Source organism: Vigna umbellata, chromosome 5 (assembly GCF_029865625.1).
Source record: "Vigna umbellata cultivar VRB3 chromosome 5, Vumbellata_1.0, whole genome shotgun sequence".
Classification (NCBI taxonomy): Eukaryota; Viridiplantae; Streptophyta; class Magnoliopsida; order Fabales; family Fabaceae; genus Vigna; species Vigna umbellata.
The window spans coordinates 18,985,856-19,011,407 of NC_142169.1; the positions used below are offsets into that span (position 1 = coordinate 18,985,856).

The 25,552-nt window shown below is 31.1% G+C and overlaps 2 protein-coding genes, 1 long non-coding RNA gene and 2 other non-coding genes across 5 annotated transcripts; 2 read left to right on the forward strand and 3 right to left on the reverse strand.

Moving 5' to 3' along the window:
* The first annotated feature begins 1,709 nt into the window (after positions 1-1,709).
* On the forward strand, positions 1,710-6,612 carry LOC124820294 (BTB/POZ and MATH domain-containing protein 4-like). Its single transcript, XM_047291960.2, has 5 exons — positions 1,710-2,319; positions 3,527-3,872; positions 4,020-4,299; positions 5,533-5,811; positions 6,203-6,612. Exons 1-4 carry the CDS (start codon positions 1,925-1,927, stop codon positions 5,805-5,807), a joined length of 1,296 nt encoding a protein of 431 aa, XP_047147916.2. The 5' UTR covers positions 1,710-1,924; the 3' UTR covers positions 5,808-5,811; positions 6,203-6,612.
* Positions 6,613-8,946: 2,334 nt separating this feature from the next.
* Positions 8,947-10,317, reverse strand: LOC124820293 (uncharacterized). The gene is made up of 3 exons (XR_015779892.1): positions 9,975-10,317; positions 9,716-9,852; positions 8,947-9,634 (listed from the first exon to the last, which is right to left on the reverse strand). It is a non-coding gene; the product is annotated as an uncharacterized LOC124820293 (long non-coding RNA).
* On the reverse strand, positions 8,963-9,183 carry LOC124820305 (small nucleolar RNA U3). Its single transcript, XR_007027348.2, has one exon. It is a non-coding gene; the product is annotated as a small nucleolar RNA U3 (small nucleolar RNA).
* On the reverse strand, positions 9,729-9,831 carry LOC124820303 (U6 spliceosomal RNA). Its single transcript, XR_007027346.1, has one exon. It is a non-coding gene; the product is annotated as a U6 spliceosomal RNA (small nuclear RNA).
* Positions 10,318-16,964: 6,647 nt separating the features above from the next.
* On the forward strand, positions 16,965-24,339 carry LOC124820292 (cationic amino acid transporter 4, vacuolar-like). The gene is made up of 14 exons (XM_047291959.2): positions 16,965-17,330; positions 18,053-18,254; positions 18,548-18,632; positions 20,143-20,283; positions 20,371-20,489; positions 20,580-20,676; positions 21,158-21,330; positions 21,417-21,483; positions 22,067-22,225; positions 22,326-22,587; positions 23,273-23,381; positions 23,577-23,689; positions 23,817-23,892; positions 23,983-24,339. Exons 1-14 carry the CDS (start codon positions 17,168-17,170, stop codon positions 24,137-24,139), a joined length of 1,923 nt encoding a protein of 640 aa, XP_047147915.1. The 5' UTR covers positions 16,965-17,167; the 3' UTR covers positions 24,140-24,339.
* Positions 24,340-25,552: the final 1,213 nt, after the last annotated feature.

Here is a 25,552-nt window from a genome sequence, read left to right on the forward strand (position 1 = left end):
TGTTGTTGTGTTTCTAATTGTTGTTTTATTTTGTATAAATATTTATTTTATTAAGGAACAATTTTTTAAGAGAATTTTTTAAGTGAATGCAGAATATTTCTGTTGCTTTTTATTTAAATGTCACAATTTTAATTTTAATATTAATTAATTTTCATTTTGAATTGTATTTAGAGTTTAATATCATTTTAGAGTGAAATTTATTTATATTTAAATTATAAAATTTGTAATTTTTTATAATTTTTTTTAAAATTATAATTAAAAAAGTCAATGAATCAACCAATTTAATCTACCAACTTATCGTAGGCCGGATCATAATCAAATTTTTAATAAATCGGGTTGAGTTGGCTCACTAATCAACCCATAACTATGTTTTTATATATTAAAAAGAATAATAGAAAAGTAATATTGCTGGAGTTAAAATAACGAACAATATTTAAGTCTAAAGAAATATAAAATCTAAACATTTTATTTTAAAGAAGATTTATTACGTAAAATACTACATGAGTTATACTTATCGTGACTTCAATTATCTTACTTAAATATTCCTATATAATGAAAGTTAAACGTCTTCTAACATAAATTTAAATACTTTATAAACATGAAAACGAGAAAACGAAAACGAATAATAAAATGGTCAACGTTTAGTACAGTCAACACTTAACTAGGTGTCGTTAAACATGTTCTAAGAAAATATTCAAAATCATATCTTTTACCACATTTGTATATTTTTTTATAATATTTTATTTAAATCCGTTAAAAAATAATTAACTATTGATTCAATAAAATATAATATTTGTATTAATATTAATATATATATATATATATATATATATATATATATATATATATTTTAAATAAAAATAATACTGAAAGAACAACATAAATTACACATTTTGTGTGAGAAAGAGAGAATAAGCATACATGTATTATAGAGTAATTGAAGTGTGTACACTTATACTTAATAGATAGGTGATTTATATTTTTTTTATATTGTATTATTTTATCATTTTAAATATAATTAAAGATAAAATAATAATATGGAGAGTGTCCATGACAGGAATCTCATATATTGTTATAAATTACAAATTTACATAAAAGAATTAAAATAATTTAATAGTAGAGCAGTTGAAGTATTTATGCAATTAATTTTAGTAAATAGATAATTATATTTAACTTTTTATTTTTTAACAATTTTAAAATATAATTAAAGATAGAATAGAAAGATGAAATGTCTATAAGAAAAATCTATAGAAAAACTTCCTTGTATGTATTATTATAAGATCGCAAATTTGCATGAATATAAAAAACACAATTATATTATAACCTAGTAGTTAATAAGGTATGAGGTTATTTTTAGTGGTAATTTAGATTTATTTTATTTTATTTATTTATTTCAATTTTAAGATGTAAAAGAATATGGAATACAGTACATTCAAATAAAATACCCCATTATATATAATTTATTATAAAAATATATTGACTAACGATAAAAATTAGTATTTAACATAATAATTAACCATCACAAGAAGAAGAAAAAAAAATATTGAGAAAAGTAAAAAAAAAAGTTTAATTTGGTTATGTTGTGCTTGAGCAGCACTATGACGTGGAAGTGGGTGATAATTTAGAGAAGGAAAACCCAATTGTCTCATGCGCACGGAACCTTCAAGAATCCAGATCAGATCAAAGTAATAAAAGGAAAAGAAAAGGAAAAAAAAATCTTCAAATCATTGTTCAATATTTTCTTATTTTCTTAACTAAGGAAGCTAAACAAAAGCGAGAAGTGGATAGATTCGAACCACCATCAACAACATCAACACAGATCCATTTTCCTTCACTTTCCGGCAAAACCCCCTATTTCCCGAGAAAACCGTACATGGTCGTGTCACGCGTATCGAATTGATCGATCATTGCAATTGCGCGTGAGATGTACAACCCGGCGGCGGCGAGTAGGAGCGTCCTGGCGTCGCGGACGAGTTCGCGTTCGGTGACGGAGACGGTGAACGGTTCACACAAGTTCGTGATCAAGGGTTACTCTCTTGCCAAGGGAATCGGCGTCGGAAAACACATCGCGAGCGAGACTTTCACCGTCGGAGGATACCAGTGGGCGATTTACTTCTATCCCGACGGCAAGAATCCTGAAGACAACTCTGCCTATGTCTCCGTTTTCATTGCGCTCGCTTCCGAAGGCACCGACGTTCGCGCGCTCTTCGAACTCACCTTGCTAGACCAGAGCGGCAACGGCAAGCACAAGGTGCACAGCCACTTCGATCGCTCGCTCGAGAGTGGGCCCTACACTCTCAAATATCGAGGCAGCATGTGGTTAGTGTCGCCGTTCCCTCGCTCTGTTTGGTTGTGGATTTGAGCTTTAGGTTAAACTGAACTGTAATGTTTGGTAGGGATCGTGAAATTGGGAGTTATGTGATACATTCTTGTGTGTAGTTGTGTGAATTGTTACTCTCTATGGTTGCTTTGTTCTTAATTATAGCTTTGTTTGTCTCTGAATGAGAGCTGGGTGTAGTTTTGGTGCGTGAGGAAATAAATAAAATAAAAAACACCAGAAATTAGTGCGAGAATTCCCTTCCCAATGAGTGTGAATAGCTGCCAGCCCTGTCTCAAATCGATTGATTTGGCTCTTCTGAAGTGAAATACTCCTGCAATAGGTGATTAGAGTATCAATGGTTAAAAATAGTGATTAAATCAAAGATATAGTAACAAAATCTGAAATTAATTATAATTTCAATAGTTGATTTTCTGATTAATGGTTATCATTGCATCATTCTCCTCGTTTTAGAGGATCAAATCCCAATTTCAAAGGTCTTGGATAGTTTTAATTATGCCTGCGTACTGGTGCAAATGGCTGGGATGTTTTTTGAATGATGTGGCATAAGCGGAGTTGGAAAAGGCAAGAAACTTCTGTACCCCAACTCCCAAACAGCTAGAAGACCTTTGTTACTTCCCGTGAGCTCTGCGAATGTAATATCATAATGTCCAATGTAGCCAGCCAAGTTATAAACCCGATGACCCCATACTACCACGGACTATACGACCAAAGACAGCATTCCACTGGGAGATTCCAACATGCTGCCATGAATATTGAGGGCTTTCCGAGTTGGATGAATCTAGATATATGTTCTTCCTTGATGACTTCTCCCTTTAAAAAGTAAATGGTAAAACTTGTTACCGTTTGGCCTTTCAAAACTTGATTTTAGTTCCTGTACAAATTTAAGCCTCTAGTGAATGATAGTTTTAGTCCCTCTGCAGAAACTAAAACAAAGTTTAAAAACTTATCAATTTTATAAGGACTAAGGCCAAGCTTTGGGATATTTTCGTGGACCAAAACCATATTTTACTCTTAAATAATGATCTCAATGCTATTAGTTTATGGTTAGGATATTCTAACATGCTAATAAGATCCTTGTGGTTTTTGTAATATGCTTGGGATGCCATGCTGAGTTACTTGCTGTTTTATCCATTTTTGTGATGTGCGTTATGGAGTGATCAATGGTGCACTGATTGTGTCTATTAGGGGTTATAAGAGATTTTTTAAACGGGCTCAACTTGAGGCTTCAACGTTCCTGAAGGACGACTGCTTGAAGATAAACTGCACTGTCGGTGTGGTGGTCTCATCCATTGATTGTTCTAAATTAAACACAATACAGGTTCCTGAGTCTGACATTGGGTCACATTTCGGAATGCTGTTAGAGAATGAGGAGGGATCAGATGTTACTTTCTCTGTAGGTGGAGAAAGGTTTCATGCTCATAAACTTGTATTGGCTGCTCGATCAACTGCATTTGAAACTGAATTTTTCAATGGGATGGAGGAGGATGAGCGGGATATAGTTGTTACTGACATGGAACCTAAGGTTTTCAAGGTAAGACATTTGTTACAATGCCCTTTTTATCTATCCTTTCACCATTATTTTTTGTTCCATAAAACATGCAAGCTAATTAATTCAGTTTTACTGTGCCATATCATTCACTTGGTTGTTTAATTTATCTTGTGTTCTATTGTTGAACAGGCTTTACTTCATTTTATTTATAGAGACACTCTTATAGATGATGAAGAGCTTTTTGTGTCACGTTCATCATTCTTGCCTTTAGTATCTGAATCATTTGCTGCAAAGTTGTTAGCTGCTGCGGAAAAGTATGGCTTGCCTAGACTTAAGCTGATGTGTGAATCTGTACTTTGTAAAGACATTTCTATAGATTCTGTAGCCTATATTCTGGCTCTTGCTGATCGCTATCATGCTACAGAGTTGAAGTCTGTCTGTCTACAGTTTTCTGCTGAAAACCTTGTTGGTAAGTTTTCGTGCTTGACATAGCTCTCCCACTCATGTCTAAACCTGAATTCATAGTCAGCCCTTGTTAGCTTGTAAAAGGTGATCTTGTTTTGGTGTCTGCACTATTTGTTACTTAGCAAAATCTCTGAATCATACATGTTAATCTTAAACCAAGTCATTTGTTCTTGGTTTGATGAAATGAAAGTTTTTCACCACTGGCATAATTGGTTGTATGGAAATAAACTTTAATTCTCAGTATTATGAATGTGTTAAGCAGCACACTTTTCTTGAATCTTGATTAAGTCTCATTCATAAGTAAGAATTGGCTCCATTGTGATTATCTTCCTAAAATGTAAATACTTTTAATTTATAGTGTAAAGTTGGAAAGAATACAAAGTGACACGGCGTCACCTTTTCCACTTGTCCTACAGCTTATGCTATTTATGTTACTGGCAAAATTTATGGCCTAATTACTGGTATTTATATTTGATGGCGAATTATGATTGAATCTAGACCTCCTTAGGCAACTTTTATGTTCCTTTTGAAGGATGTTATAGGGTTGTTGATACCCTGTAGCTTTTGTTTGTAGTTTCTTCGGGCTTGTTCTCCTTAGTTCCAAAAAAAATGTGATTGAAATTTTTCTGTCTTGTTCTTGTGAGAAGTATCCTTTTCTTGAGCAGTAAGGTCTCTTTACATTGTTCAGTGATTGTATTATTCCCACATTTTTTAGCTGAATCAACAAACATGTTTTGATCATTTGGTAGCAACAAACCATTGCAGAGGCACCGATGTTTAGTTTCCATCATGTATGTGTTGGACTTCCTACTTTTCAATGCTCTGCCTTAGGCAGTTTCTGTTGAATAGGCTATTTATAGATTTCTTCGTTGTTCTCAAGTACACATTTTATTCTGAATTAAATTGATGGCCACTCGGCAGTATTGTCAATTATCGGCAGTATTGTCAATCTAATAAAGATGCATCATTCATAAAATGGGTTCAAGAAAGTTTATTGACTTAGACACTCCAGTTGTATTTGCCCTGTAGTCTGTAGTTACTAGTACTTCTCAAGTTTGTAATATATGTAGATCAAGTTGTGCACAGTACATTTTTCTAATCAAATATTTCATCCTGTACAGCGTTCTGTTTGTCTTCTAGGACTTTCATTTTCAATAACAGCCTAAACATCATGAAATGATCATAAACCAAGGTGTCAGATGTATAACTATATCGCTTATTAATTTCTGTCTTGCAGCTGTGATGCAATCTGATGGTTTTGAATATCTTAAGGAAAATTGTCCATTACTGCAATCGGAACTGCTAAAGACTGTGGCGGGATGTGAGGAGGAATTTAGTGGAGAAGGAAAATGTCGAAGTGTCTGGGCCCAGTTTTCTGATGGTGGTGACACCAATGACAGGAGTGTAAGACAACAAACCTGGGAGAATGGAGTTGACAGGAGTCAAAGCTTATGGGTTCATCTTTCTGATGGTGTTAACAACAATGACAGGAGTCCAGGGCAAGAACCGTGACAAGGTAAGCTACCATCGTTTGTCAGTTAGGCCTAAATGCCAGATTACTGCAGGGATAATACTAATCTATTGTGCGGGCTGGCAAAGGGGTAGAGGAATGCAAAACATTGTAAAGAAAGGATTCTAAGATACTGCCACCATTGTAATGTCTTATAATACTTTATTTTTCTTTGATAATATGATTACAAGGATGTAGTGGTAGCAATAAGTAATAACATCGATCGTTGTAAGGAAGTTTGTTGTGAACATTTTCATGAATTTGCTTTACTTGGTGGTGGTTGTGTTTTTTGAAGAAATTATTAAAGTGAGCATTAGCAGTATTTTCTGGTCTTGTCTTGTTTCTTCGAAGTCCTATTAAGTTCAAAAATAATGAAACTATAAATCATTGCATGCAGGGATTCGATGGGGACAAGTTAATTGGTCCTTGGTAGAAGACCAGCCTGTGCAGGGATTTCACTGCATGAAGCATTGTTTTTCTTTTCAATTTTTATGGGGGTTGACTGGTGGAGAATAGCAGATTTGTCTTGTAACGTTAGTGATGTATCTTCTAACATCAATGAATGGTAGCAGTTAACATAATGAGATGAAGTGACAATTTAGATCTTTTCTGTCAGTTTGGTGAACTCGCGACAATTCATGCATGAATGCTGTATCTTTTACACAGTTGGAATCTTCATCCTTGTGAATTGTCAAGCATAGATCAATTTAGACTGGTTTAACTATTTTACCACCAATGGTATCGGATGGTTTTCATCAAACATTTAAATTATAATTGTATATGTAAGCAAATTATTTGTGGGTAGTACATGATTAAGGTCTTCTTATTTTTATTGATTTTGAAACATAATTTAAATTTATGTTAATGAAGTATTAAATAGGATTTTGTAAAGACTATATGCACTGTAAACAATTTCAATTCGATAGGAGTTTTTGAGATAAATTTATTTAATTAAAATCTTTTAAACGGTGCAATAGGAAGTATAATGTGAAGAAAATATTGTAGTTGAATAATTTAAATAGATAAGAATTTTTATCAGTTTTTACCCTATAATGACTAAGGAATATTTTCCCTACGCAATGTACCACATCCCAAGTTTAATTTGTGGATGATGTCAACTGATTCGCACTCCAGTATTGCTACGTTTTTGGTCAAAAAACTGAAGCATGCATCCCCTAACTTTTTTTTCAAAATACCATATTATGCGTCTCTCTTTTTTGGGGGGGATTTTGTTATTATTATGATTTTGGATTTACGTTTTGAAAGACTTTTCCTATCAATTTGGCAATCCATATGTTGTTTCTGGATCATCCAATCCATAAAGAGTGAACTAAAAATTCATATTAAGTAACTTGTTGACGACTTTCGGATTATCCCATCAACTCTGCATGTCCCACCCACTTATGTAATTCTGATAAATTTTAAAATTTTTAATTGAGTTATTATTAATTTTTTTCTGCTCTATTAAATCTATTTTGAGAGATCTTTTGGTCTGTTATAGAAAAATATTAAATTTCGATATTTAAGTAAGATGACAAAACATTATATATTTAATGGAGAAATTTAATTACACAAAATTAATTGAAGAGTTGTAAAAATAAAAATAATAAATTCAAAAAATTTAATTGAAATTCAATTGAAAGTTTTGAAATTAATCAAAAGACACAAAATTTTATTAAATCTAAATTAATAATAGAAATGATGATACAATTAATGATAATAATAACAATAATAATAATAATTATTATTATTATTAATAAACACTAAGGACATCTAGATTCAAGTTTTAAATTCAAATTTTCTATTTATTATCATTATAACATGTTTGTGTAAAATGAACATGATCTTAAATAAGACCTTACGTTTTAAAAATTAAAATCTTTCAAAAAATATTTAAATTATAAAAAATTAAAATGTAAATAAAAAGTTATAAAAGTCTAGAGTTTTTTAAAATGATGTAGACAACATTTTTTTTCTAAAAACTTGCATTGTGAGTCTCTACCATAATTCCTTCTTCCTATATTTTAATGCTTCTTATTTCAATCAATCTAATGGAGAAAAGCAAACAATAAGAAAATGTATGCTACCCTGCAGCCCACCTCTTGAAGAGTGAAAAGTCTAATTCTCATTCCTTTACTTTCATAAAACGCGTTCCAATTCAACCACTCATTCTCTTTTCATTTAAATTCTTCTTCTCCTTCCCTGCATGTAATATTCCACTTGTCGTCACGTGGAATATTTTACACTTGTCGTCACGTGACACTGTCACTATTATTGCATTTTTCACGTAGCAGGATCCTCTTTTAACCTCTAGTAAAATTAAAAAGAAAAATCACAAACTCACACTAAACATATAAGATAACATATATTATTAATAGAAAAGATCAAATTATGAAATCCAATTGCACAAATGAACATACCACAATCCCAATAATATTAATTGAAAAAAAAAAGTAATAAAAAGGTTGAGAAAAAAATGACATTGTGAAATGAAAGAAGTTGGGTATCAAAATTCAAACATTAAAAGTGTAAAATTTTATAGCACAAACCTTCAATGTAGATTTAGTGACTTATATACCATAACTTTTCACAAACCTAATTTGGCTTATATACCACACTGTTATTACATGTAGTGGTTTGGCGTTTTAACGCAAAGTGTTAATTTTAAGGAATACAAATTATAACATATGACAAATTTAACAAACTTTAAATATTTTATTTCGTTTAACAATTAAATATAGATTTAGTGAATAAATTATTATATTTCATTAAACTTTATTTTCAATTTAATTAATTTATTTAAAATACAAATATGAAAGAATAGAAGTTAAAACAAACACATTCCAAGCAAAGGGAATGATTTCTTTGTCATAAAAAAAATCATAATATTTTAGCCATGTTAAATTTTAATTCTTTTAACCTCAAACCCAAGTGACCCAGACAAATAATTTGTGTTGAATCACTAATTTATATCATTAGACAAGTAACTGAGAATAAAATGAACTTTTATAAAATCTTAACAATTAAAAAAAAATTGTCTAATATTTAAAACAACAGTTTCTAATCAGAAAAGAGAATATACATGTAGGTGCAACTTTCTGGCAATTAATTAAACTTCAGTTTATATTTCAGTAGAAAAAAAAAAGTTTAGAGTGGGAGTCTGTCAGACAACCCTGCGACCATCCCAATTAGTAAGAACGGGAACGATCCTCTACAGTTGGTGATGAGCCTAGTCCGCAAAGAAGACCACCACTACCGTCAATCACGCTCTGATCACAGGGTCACGGTTCATCCACCAGACTTCAGTTCCTGTCTCCTTAGAACTTAAGGATACAGAGGTACGAGCCTATAGAACAGATCCTGTTCAAGTAAGGTCGTGGCCAAAGTTGTCAGGTTTGCCTTTATAAATGTGCTTTATTTATAAAAGTCTTTCGATGTGGGACTGCATTAGCTTGTTTGCACGGTGAATAGTTCCTGTCCAACTAGTTTCTTTTTGCTTGCATTCTGAAGATGCTTTCGATGAGATTATTTATTTTGATAATGAAAAGTTGAAAGGAAATATGTTGAAAGGTTTGGCCAAGAAAGATTTTAGAGGAAGGAGATGGATTGGCTCTGTGGATTTTTTTTGTTGCATCTCGTGGCAAACGTGGTGTCTTGTCTCTGCTTCTGATCGTGGTGTTGAATAACATCCATTGTTTGCTTTCATTCATTTCTTCAAACATACCATTGATGAAAAACCCATTTGTTCAAATTGGTTGTTGGGGCAATGTGTGGAACAGTGTCTCTGAATACTAGAATTATCACGAATGCCGTGTAAAATCATTCAAACCTGAAGAATATATTTGAACATTGACCACTTTAAAGGTAGTTGTGATGTAATTTCTGATTAAATATTACAAAAATAACTAACCTGAATTGAGAAAAAAAATTTGGACCATTTCTCGATTTGTGCGTGTCATCCTTGCGCAGGGGCCATGCTAATCTTCTCTGTATCGTTCCAATTTTATCGGATGTCCCCGAAGGGACAAGCAGACATGCAGTCTACATCTTTATAAACACTAAACTTTTAGTGAAACTATACGCTGTGGGACTCTAATGGGAAATAAGTGGAAGGAAACTTAAATATGCAGAGTAACATGATTCACCCAAAAACATAAAGTGGCCGATACCTCGCCAGAGAGAAAAAAGCCTTCGAAAAGTTTCCCTGTTTCCCTTCTTCCTCGTTCCTGTTCTTCTTTCTCATATCTCCGAAACCAAAAGGGCCACAATGTAGGTTGGGGCGGCCAAGGAAGAGCGCAGGGAGCATTGAATGCTCGGATAGGTAACGCTTAGGCGAGTGAAGGAAAGTAACGGGGGAGGAAGTTCTTTAATATTTGGTGCTTTGAGTATTATAAACATTGCATTTGGTTTGGAAGTTGGATTCTGTAAATTTTGATGCATATGCTCAGTTCCTTTCTATGAAAGGGAAAGGTTAAAAAGGGGTTTTGAATACACGTATGAATCAATTTGGGATTGTTTTCTGGCTGATAGCTTATGCTGTATGGACTAATCTGTCTAGCTTAATAATAGATTGTTAACCATGAACAGATTGCTTGGTCAATGCAATCTTTTACTCTACATCTCGTGATATATGCAAAATGAAACTGTATGAGTGTGTCTGTTCTGTCTGATTAATAAAAAAAAATGATGTAATGTGTCTGTTCTGTCAGTAATTTTAATATCATATTCTATTTACTAAATTATATATTTGTAAATAAAGGAGATTTTTTGTTAAAAAAAACGCAAAATTAATTTACTGAAAAAAGTCGTCTACATAAATTATTTTACTTTTATGGATTATTTTAGACACACCTCACTCGAAATACGAAAATATGATTTGACACGTTAACACGTGACCGTGTTGACAACTCATAACTGAGTGATCAGTGATGTGGTGTTCTGGCTGCCGAATCTGCAAATGGATATGATTTCGTAGTTTTTTTATACATAAATGGCAACAAAGACGTTACAGCGATTTGTAATACGACATCGTGCATTCTTATCGTCCACAAAATTCTTTCTGTGTGCAGTGTAACAACATTTAAAATTGTACACAAAAAATACTTCTGTCTTCAAAAATACTTTTTTATTTATATATTTTAACTACTCATCCATATGGGTTGTTTTAAAATTTATAATATAGTTTCTTTTATTTCAATTTAATTTATAAACAATGCTAAGTTTTCTTCGTATCATCATTAATCAGATCATTCACAGTTTATATATATATATATATATTTTAATTAAATTTTAAATATATGATAAATTTGAGACCTTTTAATTGAGTTTTTAATAATTTTTAATTAAATGTTTTTATTAATCATGTGATGTGAAAGTTATTTTACTTTGTAATCCTATTTAAATGTCGAAGATAATTTTTTTTAACAGATCGTGACGAGAATCATCTCTTTTGAATATTCACAATATTTAACCGACTTTTTTATAGTTAGTTAACATTCTAAAATTATAAAATATTAAATTTAAAAAATAAAATTATAAACTATGAAATTTAAAATTTTAAAAATATAAATATATAATATTTTATAATTTTATACTTTTATACTTTTATAATTTTCTAATTTTATATTTTTTTAATTTTTTTTATAAATCTTATAAGAATCTAAAAAATAAAATATTAAAGTTAATAAGTATTTTAAAATAATGAGACTAAGTATTTTGATGTTAAAATAATTTAATAACATAAATAGAATTTCTTAAATATGTTTTATCATCTAAGACTCGTTATTTTTTTAGAACTCATTATCTAAATTTCATCTTTTTTCTTTCTAAGATTTATGACTCCTGAAATATCTATTTGATGATAAGGAGTTGTTTAGAAGATCACAACAATGAGTTCTCCACGACTGATTTCTTATATGGAATAAGTAAGTTTTTATTCCTTCTTTTTCCTTAATTCTTTGTTTTTGGGGTCGTTTTATGGATAATTGAAACTTGTCTAAGCTATGAGTTAGTAAAAATTAGATGTAGAACTAGTTAGTAATTGGTAGGTTGAGTTTTGTACGGTTTTAAGTTCATTTTAGGGGTTTTAACAAGTGAAAATCTAAACTAGAAGGTTTAAGACGAAAGTTGTTAAAGGGAAAATCATCTATGTACCCAAAAACTCTCATGTTTAGAAACAACCTAGGGTGAAAACACAAGACTTAGAGCCCCCAAACATAGAAAACTTAGATAAACACTTAGGTCTTAGGAAATAGAAAAACATCTAGGCTAAAACACCCAGACGCATGGCTAAACGATGTTTTACCTAAAAGCATCCAAAAGAGATTGAGTTAAATGCTCAATGCTTATGATAACTTAAATAAGTATTCAATCTCTCTAAAAAACAAAATAGGTCGAGATAATGTCTCTGACAAAACATATTAAAAGACTTAATTATTAAAATGTGTAAGAAAACTTAAGCAAGCTAAGTGCTATCTAAAAAGAACAAAAGCTAAATAAGAGTTTACTTGACTAAACGATGCCATGAGCTTAACAAATACCTCATCTTATGATGAAGTATATATTTATGCTTGGTATCCTTAGAGAAAAGCGTTTAATCGAAAAATGCAACCCAACGGTAGAAAATCAAAAAACACTTTTTTGTTCTGAGCAAGCATTAAATGACATTAAATGTTTAATGTTCAAAATCAACAATAGTGATAAGAAAAGAAATTTCTGTTGCATGCATAATTTACTCTAATTTTGCAGATAAGCTATACTATACGCATCCATAGTGGTACAGATCAAATATAAAAAAAAATGAACGTTAGGGACAAAGAAGATATTCACAAAATATTCCTCACTTGAAGCAAAGTCTAAAAAGATTGTATAACCTACTTCAAGCAAAGGACTGAAAAAGCATGTCTACTCTGACAAAGTTGACTTACGCAACGATTACTGTGAAAAGAAGAAAGAGAAAGCATAAGTATAAAGACTATAAACTGCAAACTCAGTCTAACAAACATATATCTATGAAGCCTTTAAATAAAAGATCTCTCAATAAGAAAATTAAGAGGATAGCAAAAAAGCATAAGAAAAGAAACACTTACAACGACATATTCATCCTGAAAAGAAGAAGAGAAAGAGCTCAAGAAAAAGAATACATATGAGCTGAAGAAAATTAAAGACAAGAGAAGAGAAAAAGAGAAAGAAATACTCTCTAGATTCATTGTCATATTGCTTACGATTGAAAGAGAAAAGAGACAAACACTTGCAAGTGTTTAGACTGTTTTGTATTATAATCAAATCCTCTATATGAGAGATATAGTATGAACTACTTATAAGTAATCATTGATTGCAATTCTAAAGAGAATTAAAATACTTACAACTAAACTCTATTTGAGTTGAGGAATCTTAGCAAGGTTGTTAATTAAGTATCAGGAGTGGTACGAATACTCAATGAAAATCTCAGTTAAGGGTGTTGAGTATTAGGAGTGGTGCAAATACTCAAAGAAAATCTTGGCGAGATTATTGAGTACTAAAAGTGGTGTTAATACTCATTTGTAATCGGGTGAAGATTATAGTAGAACCCTCTACGGAGGAGACTGAACGTAGCTCAGTTGGAGCGAACTAATATAAAATCTCTTGTGCAATTATCTCTTCTCTTACCTAAACGACACTCTTGTAAAAACTTGCAGTTTTGTTAGGCGAGGCATGCGCTGAGCGACTTGTTTAGAAATTGATGTGAAAGTTTTATTTCTTTTGATTTCTTGTAATTATGAACTATATTATGGATTGAAGTTTTTTTAATGGTAATTATTGAACTCTATGATGCTTTATACATGATGAGAGTATGCGATTGAGGTGTGGTTGGACAGGAATTTCTAGGGTGAAATTATTGGTGGTAGTTTCAAGTAAAGTGATGTATTAATATAGGGACTCAATCTTGAAAGTTATCTTAACACTCTAATAATCGCTCCACCTCAGATATAGAAGGGGATTATGTGGTGAGGAGTAGCAGAAAGTCCTAGTCTATGGTTTGTTGTTCTTTGTCCACAGGTGTTAGACATATTAGCCTTGTGTGGTAGCTTGGGGGGTAATTGTTCCACCCTTACAAGTCCAAAAGTCTGTCATAGTCTGACATCAACACATATATTTGGACGGTTGGGTCTAGATTCATGATATGTTTAAGATGTTTATTTAACTTATGGTTTGAAATGTGATGTGTGATAAATCCTAATATTGTATGTTTGTTTCTTTTAACATTAGTTTACCCTTTATGTGTTCTTTGTTTAATGTTTGTGTATGGTTGTTGTTTTTTATAATGAGGTTGGTGTGAGCAGATGGTGATGACGTCTATGTGAAGCAGACTTTGGGAGGCAATGGCGCAAATGCATAGTCCAATAGTTTAATTGGATAGTATAGTCTTTGTTTTAGAAGATTTTTGTAAATAATCCATTTTAATTTCTTTAATATTGTATATAATATATTAGACTATAATTATTTTGGGATAACTATATGAAATTTTATATACTCCTTGAGTTTATATAATATATTAGACTATAGTTATTTTGGGATAACTATATGAAATTTTATATACTCCTTGAGTTTAGCTGTTTTATTTTATTAATTATGTGATAGTTTCTTTATAGTGTTTATACTTTTTAAATGAGATGTTACAAATTTTGTATTTTATAATTTTATAATTTTTTACATATATATTTTCTTAACTTTTCGATTTTATATTTTTTAATTTGTAATTTGTAATTTTTATATTTTTTGTTTTAGTTTTTAATTTTATATGTTATAATTTTATCATTTTAATTAAATTTCAAATAATTTCGTTAAATAATGTGAATCTCTTAGAAAAATTATGGTCACTATGGTTTCTTATAAAAAATTTATGTAATAACCTTTTAAGCAAGATAATAACTTTCATGTTATATAATTAATAAGAAAACCTAAATACATTGCTTCAATTTAAAAATTTAAAAATTCAAAAAATTTAATAAATCACAAAAATTTAATAATAGTTCAATTAAAAGTTTTTAAATTTATCATATACTGAAAACTTAATATATATATATATATATATATATATATATATATATATATATATATATTAAGAAAAATACATGGACAAATTTGCATTCAATTTTTTAAATAATAATTAAATTTAAAAGAAATGTTGAATTAAAAAAGATCAGTTACTTATTAGTTAAAATTTATAAATTGTTACTTAATAAAAGGTAAGCATAGAAATATAAAAATATGTATACAACAAAATGAGAAATCCAATATAGTTTTGGTAACCACGTCTTTTCAAATTATCTTCACAATAAAATAATTACATAAATTGAATACAACTTAATAAAATTATCTGTGAATTATTTGGTTTTTGATTTATTTTATATTTGATTTATTTTTTCGTTTGACAAAGTAAACAAATACAAAATTATCTTTAACTATTTTAATAAATTCAATTCAAGTTTTTAAAGTTCGGCATTTAGACTTATATAGGTTCATCACAATAAAAATCTATATTTTAATACGGTTTCTTATACAATAATAATTTTAATTATTATTATTTGTTAGTATTATTATTATTATTTTATATTAATAAAAACACATATGTTATGTGTGTTATTTTTAATGATAACAAAAATAATAAAATTATGATTATTATAATTATAAAAAGAAATATAAGATTAACATCTAAATTTATTATTTCTTTTTTATAAATTTAAGATTTTTAGTATTTTTGTCAATCTTAATTACACATTAACATTAATATTTTAATAAATACATTATAAATAAAAATATTAAAAACACAAATAAAGTCAACATAATTAAAATGTATGTATTAATTCTGTAATTTATTTTATTTTACTAAAAATAAATTTTATTAATATTTATTATACTCAAACGATTATTTAAAAAATCCATTCAGATATTACTTTTTTTTTTAAATATCAATAGGTTGTAATTGACTTACTTTATAGAATTAAATTTTACCCAATTTCTTTCTATATATTTTTAATTATATGTCTAAACTTTAAATACAAAATCATTGTTTAGTAAGAAAACACTTAGGGTGTGTTCACTTCGGGGGATTTGGGGGAGATGATTTGAATGGATTTGTGTGGATTTGAGGGTAATTTTTGAGTTGTTTTTTTGAGTGGATTTGTGGGTAATTGAGAGTGGATTTGGAAGTAAGTTTATGAGAATTAGTGTATGATTTGATTGATGTAATATATTTTAAAAATAAGTTTAATTGGTAGAAAATGAAGATGACCAAATTGCCCCTAGTTATAAAAGTATTATAAAATGTAATTTTCTATTGTTATATTTAATTGTATAAATGTTTATGAAGAGGAAGAAATTAGAAATAATTGTTAAAATTCATGTTTAAAAATTAGAAAAGTTACAATGTAGTAAAATGATTGTATTTTAAAATGTCATTTAAAATTGTAATCGGTTACAACCCTCGTAACCGGTTACAGCTTTAACCAAAACAGCCATTTCCAGGAAGCAGTGTAATCGGTTACAACCCTCGTAACCGGTTACAACTATGCACACTTTCTTTCACATTAGTGGGGAGAATTGATAGGATGCACTGGAATTTAACATGAAGTTACGGGGCATAGACGACATTTTACGTAAAATCACCGCAAATCTTCTCACTTCCACGGGTGATGAAAATTGGATGTATCCCGCAAATCGGTCCGCGCTTTTCCTCGCCAATCCTCTCAAACGAACACCACCTACGTTCAATTCATCGCCCTGTAATTCGCATGAACAGTAAATTCTGTTCATGCGAACACAAGCTTACATTTCATACTCCCTATATTATTTATTAAGCTGTAAATTGATATATATATATATATATATATATATATATATATATATATATATATATATATATAATTTTGATGAATTTTTTTAAAGAATAATAAATTTATTATTCACTTCTATTTCTCATTCTCTTGTTTATTCAAATCTCACTGTAAATATTTTTAAATTATAAATTGTTATCTCAATAATTGCGTAGTTATCTAAAATGAAAAGAGCTGGAGATAAATTCAGAGGGCAAACATTTATGAATGCAGTGTTTTAATTTAATAAATAATACATTATAGATTAGATACCCTACGCAGTCGCATTCATCATACAATATTCGATATCACAATATTAAAAGTTTGGCACGCAAGCGTTGCTACTCTATCGTTTCTCTTCAGTCTTCTATCTTTCTCTCTGTAGAAGCAAAAGGGTGGTTTTATTCAGGGCAAAAAAATTGTGGGGTTCATCAAAGTTTTCTCCTTTCTGCAAAATAAATTTGACCCAAAGTGGTATCAATACCTGATAATACTTACACTTTTGGATAATGATCGTGAGGGATGAAAATTCTAGTGTTGGTTTGGGAGGAGGAGGAAAATGGTTTAGGGGTTTTGGAAGCTTGATTAGGAGGAAACAAGTTGATTCTGTTCACGCCAGGAGACATGGTCAATTGGCTAGGAAGTTATCTGCCGTTGATCTCGTTGGAATTGGTAACTACTGTTGAATACCGTGATATCGTAGAAGGAAGAAAGAAAATTAGACGAATGGTTGTGATTGATAAATTCAGTGAAAGGACATTCGAAGAATATGATGTTATAGTGTGTGTTTCTGTCTGCTATGACTTAGGAACGAGTGGTTTTGCTTTCATCTTTATTTCTTTTTGCTTTTCTTTTCAAAGTTAATGTAACAAGCCATTTTGAAAACTCAATTTCCGCTTCATAGTGATTTTCATTTGGATTTGCTATAGCCTTACTGAACTTTGGTGAATAAACCATTAATTTAGTTTTCATACTGTCCTCTCTCTTAAATAGTGTCTAAAGTATTTAAGTACTACTTGAAGTATTGAATATCTGTCACGTTAATCCTTAAGTTCATGTATTTCTCTAAATTACAGCAAATCAATTTGAAGAGTTTTAAAGTATTTGGAGGACTACTTTGCACGATTTCAAATACTTCTAGGACTGCTTGAATAGTTTTTTCTTCTTCTTTTTATGTCGAGGACCATTTGGTAGAGAGAGTTACAGTTTAAGGAGAAAAATGATCCTTTACTTTATTTTTTGTATTTATCAAGAAACTTTGTGGCCTAGTTATGATGATATGTGCAGTTGTTACTTTTAATTTATGTTTTCTCTGGTGTATGCTTGCTTTAGATTCTTTATAGCAGACCAAACATTTACGTTGCTAAAGGTAGCTTATCATTATTTAAAACCAGGGGTTGGAGCTACCATTGGAGCTGGAGTGTATATTCTCATTGGAACAGTTGCCAGAGAGCAAGCAGGACCAGCACTTGTGATATCACTTCTCATTGCAGGAATAGCTGCTGGACTGTCAGCCTTTTGCTATGCAGAGCTTGCATGTAGGTGCCCATCTGCAGGCAGTGCTTATCATTATACATACATATGCATTGGAGAAGGGTAAGTTACAGCTTTGCTCATTTTGGAAGAAAAGTTTAGGTATAATGGTTAGTTGAACTACTCACGTGTGCTGAAGAAATATTTAGTGAAGTTATCAATATTAACACTTTAATAGAACTATGCAGTGCTCTTCTGCTGCCAACATTAGGTTTAATGGTTAAACAATCTACTCATGTGTGCTGAAAACATATTTTGTGAATTTATCAACTGATACTGTGAATGATTATGCTTTGTTTACTTACTTTTCATTATTGTTAGTGAATTAATGATTTAAACATTGCTATTGATCTCAGGGTGGCTTGGTTGGTCGGGTGGTCTCTGATTCTAGAATATACAATTGGTGCTTCTGCGGTTGCTCGCGGAATAACACCAAATCTGGTGTGTTATACTGTTTTCCCATTTTTTAAACTCTGAACTTTGTTTCTTTTTATGTTCATGGCATCATTGTAGTTAGGAATGTACTAAAGATGCAGTTGAAAACGTACAAGCCTTAGGTATGTGGAATCACAAATCGGTTAACATGGTTATCCTGTTTCGTGAATGTATTTTAACACTTGGTGTACTTGATTACAAACTTATTTTGTTATCTGCTTGGAGTTTTCACCCATGATCTTAGCAAAAGGGTAGAACGGGAAATTCTGAGGAAGAACAAACATTGTGCTACCACGTTAAGTGTTTGTGTTATACGTTCTTTAATCTTTATGAAGACTACAGTGAATAATGAAATGAAATCCGGTGACCTTTTGTCAAATGATGTGGTGGTCATATTAAGATTTTATGTTGTTGAGGGAATTCCAAGCGCAGCTTATATCATCAATTCTTCCACAAAACTTCTCACTGGATAGCAACAGTGGACAAAACATGGTTCTATCATTTATTCATTCAGGAATTTTATTTTAACAGTGAGAACCTGTACTAGGGGGATGCTGAGGTTTAAAGTTTGAACCCAGATCAACTTAGTCAACTGTGATGCTATGTTAGAGAACTAAATACCTCTAAGGATAGGCTATATGGAGGCAGTGATTTAGTGGTTAAAATCAAAGGTTGCACATATGAGATCTCTTTCTTTATTCATTTTATTGTTCTCATCTTTCTTCATTTTTGTATTTTGACCTGCTTGCAATCACACCCAGCTATGCTTCTTTGTCATTGTTTTGAAGAATTGGCTCAGGAAAAATCTTATATAAAAGGTTCCTAGATCGTCAAACATGTATTCGACTATCCTTGTTTATATGTAGTAGACCATCTAAGTAGACGATATGAGTAGACCATTTTGTTAGACTATCTAGTCTCATAGTGTCTATTGAATCTTGGATAGCCTGGTAGGATAGTCTGATGAGACTGTTTAATGTCTATTCAGTTTTGTTTTGAGAATCTTTATTCACGTGTCTTCCTCATGAGTATAGGCGTGTCTCATGTGTATCAGTTATTAGAACTGTATTTGCTCTATATATAGAACCTTGTGGCTTCAGTAGGAAACTAACATTTGAGTTGTTTTCATTGAGGAGTTTGTTGAGAGAGAAACCTCTAATTTGTAATCTCTAAGATATAGTGAATTCTTCCTTGGACTTAGATTGAAGTTTGTTAATACTCCAGTCGTACCACGTTAGTTTTTGTGTGATTCTTGTTCTTCCTCTGTTTTTTCAGCAATTGCAGTTCCATTTCTGTTTTTTCTGATTGTTTGTGGTAGACATTTGAGTGCGTGACCTATTCCACACAATTGTTATCGATAAAAAATATGCTATGGTAGCTTCCGATACCATAACCATTTTTTTCCCTAGGAATACTCCTTTTCTTTTTCTAATTGGTGACATATTTACTGTATCCAACATGTGCAACATACTTCACATTTTGTTTTTTGTATTAATTCTGTCATTGCCTATTTTAGGCCTTGTTTTTTGGTGGAGAGGAAAACCTACCTTTATTTTTGGCTCGACACACGTTACCAGGTCTTGGAATTGTAGTTGATCCATGTGCAGCTGCATTAATTCTTATTGTTACCGTACTCCTGTGTCTTGGAATCAAGGAGGTATGGATTTCTGTATAAACTAAATACACAAACAGCAGTTTTCGATTTTTTTTCACTTGCCTATTTTGTATAACATTAATGTTTCAGAGTTCAATGGCACAATCTATTGTAACAACAGTAAATGTTGGTGTCATGCTTTTCATCATTTTAGTCGGTGGATATCTAGGTTTCAAGTCTGGATGGGTTGGATATGAACTCTCCAACGGGTAATGGGTTTGTTTGTTTCTGCATTCTTCAGCTCATGGTCTATATAGCAAACCTCTTGTGATATCACTGAAATTTCTCTTTCATCTCAGGTATTTTCCGTATGGAGTGAACGGGATGTTTGCTGGGTCTGCAATAGTTTTCTTTTCATACATTGGTTTTGATTCCGTGAGTAGCACAGCTGAGGAGGTAAGAATTCACTTGGGGAACTAACCTTTTAAAGTCACGTTTTATTTGTGTTGGTGGAACCTAAATGCAAGGCACATCAAACTAGCACACATGCATTATTTTGTTGAAGAATTCATAGAATTTTTTGAATGAAAACCTGACTTTTACTGTAAAACCTATGCACTATAATCAGTTTTAGGATCTGGAGTATTTCTTTAAAGCCGTCAGATTCTACTAAAACTGTGGTAATTGGCATTCCTTTCTTATTTATGAATGGTTAATTGTTGGTCTCTAGAAGAAACAAAAATAAATGGAAATAAAGTATTTGTACAAGATCTATAACTAGTTATTTTCATGTGTTATGGCTGGGTATATCAATATTTTTTTTGACTGGTAGTTTGAGTATCTCAAACGCATCATGGCCTTTGGATTTTGGTATTGTGATTAACAATATTCACTTGAAGATTATTATGTCAATGAATTTTGTTATGTTGTCTTGCAGGTGAAAAATCCACAACGAGACCTGCCAATTGGCATATCGACTGCCTTAACTATATGTTGCCTTCTGTATATGCTTGTAGCTGCAGTTATTGTTGGTTTAGTACCATATTATGACTTGAACCCTGATACCCCAATCTCTTCAGCATTTTCTAGTTATGGGATGGAATGGGCAGTGTAAGGTTTGCTGAGGCACACTATTTTCTTGTTAGAGTACATGTCTCATGAATATTATGCTTCAAGCTTCCTTTTACCTCTGACAGGTATATAATAACAACCGGAGCTGTTACTGCTCTTTTTTCCAGTCTGCTGGGTTCTGTTCTTCCTCAGGTACATAAACAAGTGCTCAAGATTTAATTTATTCTTTTAGCATCTCTCTTGATCATTTTCCTTTCTTATGATTGTTAGATTTTGATTTTGATTTTTCACGACCTCTAAAGTTAATTTTCAACTTTATTTAAGCCCTAATTTGTTACTCAATTATTGTGTTGTCATTATGCACATCCTGCATATTTTGATCAAATAAGAGATGAAATGCTGCAACGGGAAGTCGGGAACTGAGATTCTTAGTACACTTGCAAAATCATGGTTCAGTTTAAATGCCTTTCATCTACATTTCTAGTAGTTTAAACGTGTCTTTCTGTCTCTTTTGAGTTGTTTCTTAGATTTAGTCTTTGGTACAAATTGCATTACTTTCATAAATAGTGTGTGAGTTACCACAATTTTATTTTATGTATAGTTTTTTCTGCTTTTACAAGTGTCAGCATGTATAGCAACTAATAGAGGTATCTTTTAATTGAGTTTTGAATATCGTATACTATATAAATATGTTTATGAATTAGATATGCTACACATATAATAGTTATTATAAATTGTCTCTTGCACATATTAAATATATCTTATTTTTTCTCAGCCACGTGTCTTTATGGCCATGGCTAGGGATGGTTTATTGCCTCCTTTCTTCTCAGACATCCATAAAGGCACACAGGTTCCTTTGAAAAGTACCATTGTCACTGGTGTTTTTGCTGCTACTCTTGCATTCTTTATGGATGTTTCCCAGTTAGCAGGAATGGTGAGTTAAGTATTAAAGTATTCACACAAATTAGAGACAAATCTTTCTTAGAAAATTGTAAACATAAATTGTCTGATATATTCATTGCTTTGAAATGCAGGTTAGCGTGGGAACACTGCTTGCATTTACCACAGTTGCAGTTTCAGTTTTGATAATTAGATATGTTCCACCTGATGAAGTACCCATTCCGTCTTCACTTCTATCATCTGTTGATCAATTATTGGGACATTCTGGTGGTCATATTGGGGTAGATAGGGACATAAGTCCTGTAGATCCTGCTAGTTATTATGAGGGTAGCCATCTACATGACAAGTCAGAGGCTCTACTTGAACATCCTTTAATAATAAAAGAAGTTACCAAAGGTAATTGTTGTTTGAATCTTGTACCTTTTTTTCGAATGTTTTTGAGAGAAAATTCAGTTTGTAGATAAGTTCTTTTGCATATATATAGAACACAACCTTTACCAGTTTATGATTTCTGTAAAATGGGATTGGCTATGTAGATTAGTTTGGCTGACTAGAACATTGACAAAAATAATCTAGCAATACTCCTAAATCATTTGATTTGATGCAATTCTTGTTTGTAACTGTGGATTACCCAAGTTGATGGGCATCTGCTAATAGTCTCCAAAAGAGTAACTTGAAAGGTCAATGAACAGCCTAATACTCACATTGTTATTGTAGAATTTTTTTTTTCTTTTGTATCTGCTCTCTTTTTTAAGCACTTCAATTCTAAAATCTTCAATCTGTATGTCAGAGACAGGCAAAACTTGACTTTAATTCCTTAGATACTTTTAGTATTGTTTTCCTATCAAAATTAGTTTCATCTTACTAATCAGTGTAATGAAGGTGACTTTAAAGATTGATTACTGAAGTGAAAATCTAATTCTGATTGGAAAACAGCACCAGAAACACTTCAAAAGCAGCACCTAAGTTCTGTTCAGTTTCAATTTTAGTAATAAATATTCTTTGTATCACCTTTGCCTCCATTTTCTATTGATATGCTTAAGTAAATTAACAAACTTAGGTTTCTGAGTTTATTTTACAGATGAACAGAATGAGAAATCTAGGCGAAAACTTGCTGCATGGACCATAGCCTTTCTATGTATAGGGATTCTAATTGTTACCAGTGCTGCTTCAGCTGACTGGTCTCCCAGGTTTGACAATCCTCACTAGTGTTGAAGTTATACTGCAGATAGTATTTGTTTATAGGAATGCTTTTCTACTGAGTACTGTATATACGTTTTTGCAAAAAAAGAAAAACATTTGAGTTAACAATTTGATTGATGACTTCAAATTCATGACTTGTGCTTTATGATCACTCCTGTTCACTTTTGGTGATACATATGCAGGATTTTGCAGATAACGGTTTGTGGAATGGGTGGTGTTGTTCTTTTGTGCAGTGTAATTGTACTGGCCTGCATAAAGCAAGATGATAGAAGCCACAACTTTGGACACTCAGGAGGTATGTGTGTAGTATATATACAAGTCTAACCATCCAAACCTACCAAACTTTGATGAATTGGTGAAAACTCAATACAAGGGGTTTGGATGAAATCTGACACAATGGTTTTGATAACTTGTATTTTCAGGTTTTGCTTGCCCCTGTGTTCCATTCTTGCCTAGTGCATGTATTCTTATAAACACCTACTTACTAATTGATCTGGGGTGAGAAAGCTCTTCACAATCATGGTTCTTGTTTTGTTGTATGCATGACACCAATACCACCATCTAACCGTTCATGTGTTTTCATTTCAGAGTTGATACATGGCTACGAGTCTCTGTATGGTTGTTAATAGGAGTACTCATATACTTGTTCTATGGCCGCACTCATAGCTCACTTTTACATGCAATCTATGTTCCCTCAGCGTATGCTGATGAAATCCATCGTTCTCAAGCAATTCATATTGCTTAGTATTTGCAGTGCAGGTGCCCAGTTACCACATTCCATGGTTTACACCAATTTGTTACATTATTCTGATCTTAAATTGCATGGCTTACACCAATTTGTAAATATCATATTCTAAAATCCACACTTTGTTTGCACTATCAGAAGGATGATGATTGCTATGATTATTGAATTGTTTATTTAAACAAGTGATCTCATTTCACGAAGTAAGGAACTAGGTACCCAGAAGTGCCTTTTCCATTTCCTTTTGCAGTTTTACATGTTCTGAAAACCTTTTTGATTTGGACTTGTTCTTGATTCGAGAAAAAGATTGCTCAATTAACTGGTTTGAGCTGTTACATTTTATTTACAGTTAAAATTTGAAAATTCTAAAACTCAATTTCATATTTCAGATATATGATGTTTTTTTTATGTCTTCTCTATTTTGCATATTTCACATTCTATACTCTATTAAAATCTCAAGAAGCTTGTTTTACCTTACCACACGTGAGAATGATTATTAGAAATATACATGTATTAAGAATCATTCTCTCAATTGATAAAAATCAAGATTAAGAAACAACATTTTATAAAATTTTCTTTCTTTAATTTTTCATCCAAAGGTTCTGACATTCATTTAATGAAGTTGTCCACTTAAGCCTTAAATCATGCTTTATTACTATCGTGATTTCAATCTTTACCTCAAGGCCATTTTTGTGTAACATCGTGATAAGCGGATTTCTCACTATTGTACCAAGAAACTACTTTTAAATGAAATATTTTATTTCAACCTTATAAAATAAAATAAAATAAATGACAACTGTTTTTTTCCTGACGTTAATAATTATCTTCAAATCAAAATATTCTCGAGATATTTCCTTCATTATTTCTAAAACGTTATACAAAATGCATTTGAAGTAAATGTATCAAGTTATGATACTTTATTATTACAGTTAGTTTGAATAAATATAACTTTTAACTTAATTGTAAGTAATTGATCAAATATTTAATACAAAAGAAAGGTTATAAGTTCGATTTTAAATGAAATAATTATTTAGAAAGAAATTGTTGCCCATTCTATAATTATCCCAAAATTTATTGATTATAACTTTGTGTCGAGATTAAAAAAAGAGTTTCTTTTTCGGTGTAAGTTTGGGTTCCGAGAATGACTAAGATAGTCAATATATAAGAAGATTTAATTTTATTTGTTATAAAATTTTAAAAGTTAAAAGTAATATCTTAGGCTATGTTCACTTATATTATGGATTCGAGAGAGGGAGTGAATGAATTTGAAGGAATTTGAGAGAGTTGATTATTATTTTTTTAGGGATTTGAAGATAAAGGAAAGTTGAGTTAAAAGTAAAGTTTATAAAAATTAGTATAAGATTTGATGGATGTGACAAATAAAAAAATGGTTTAAATGGTAAAAATTAAATATTA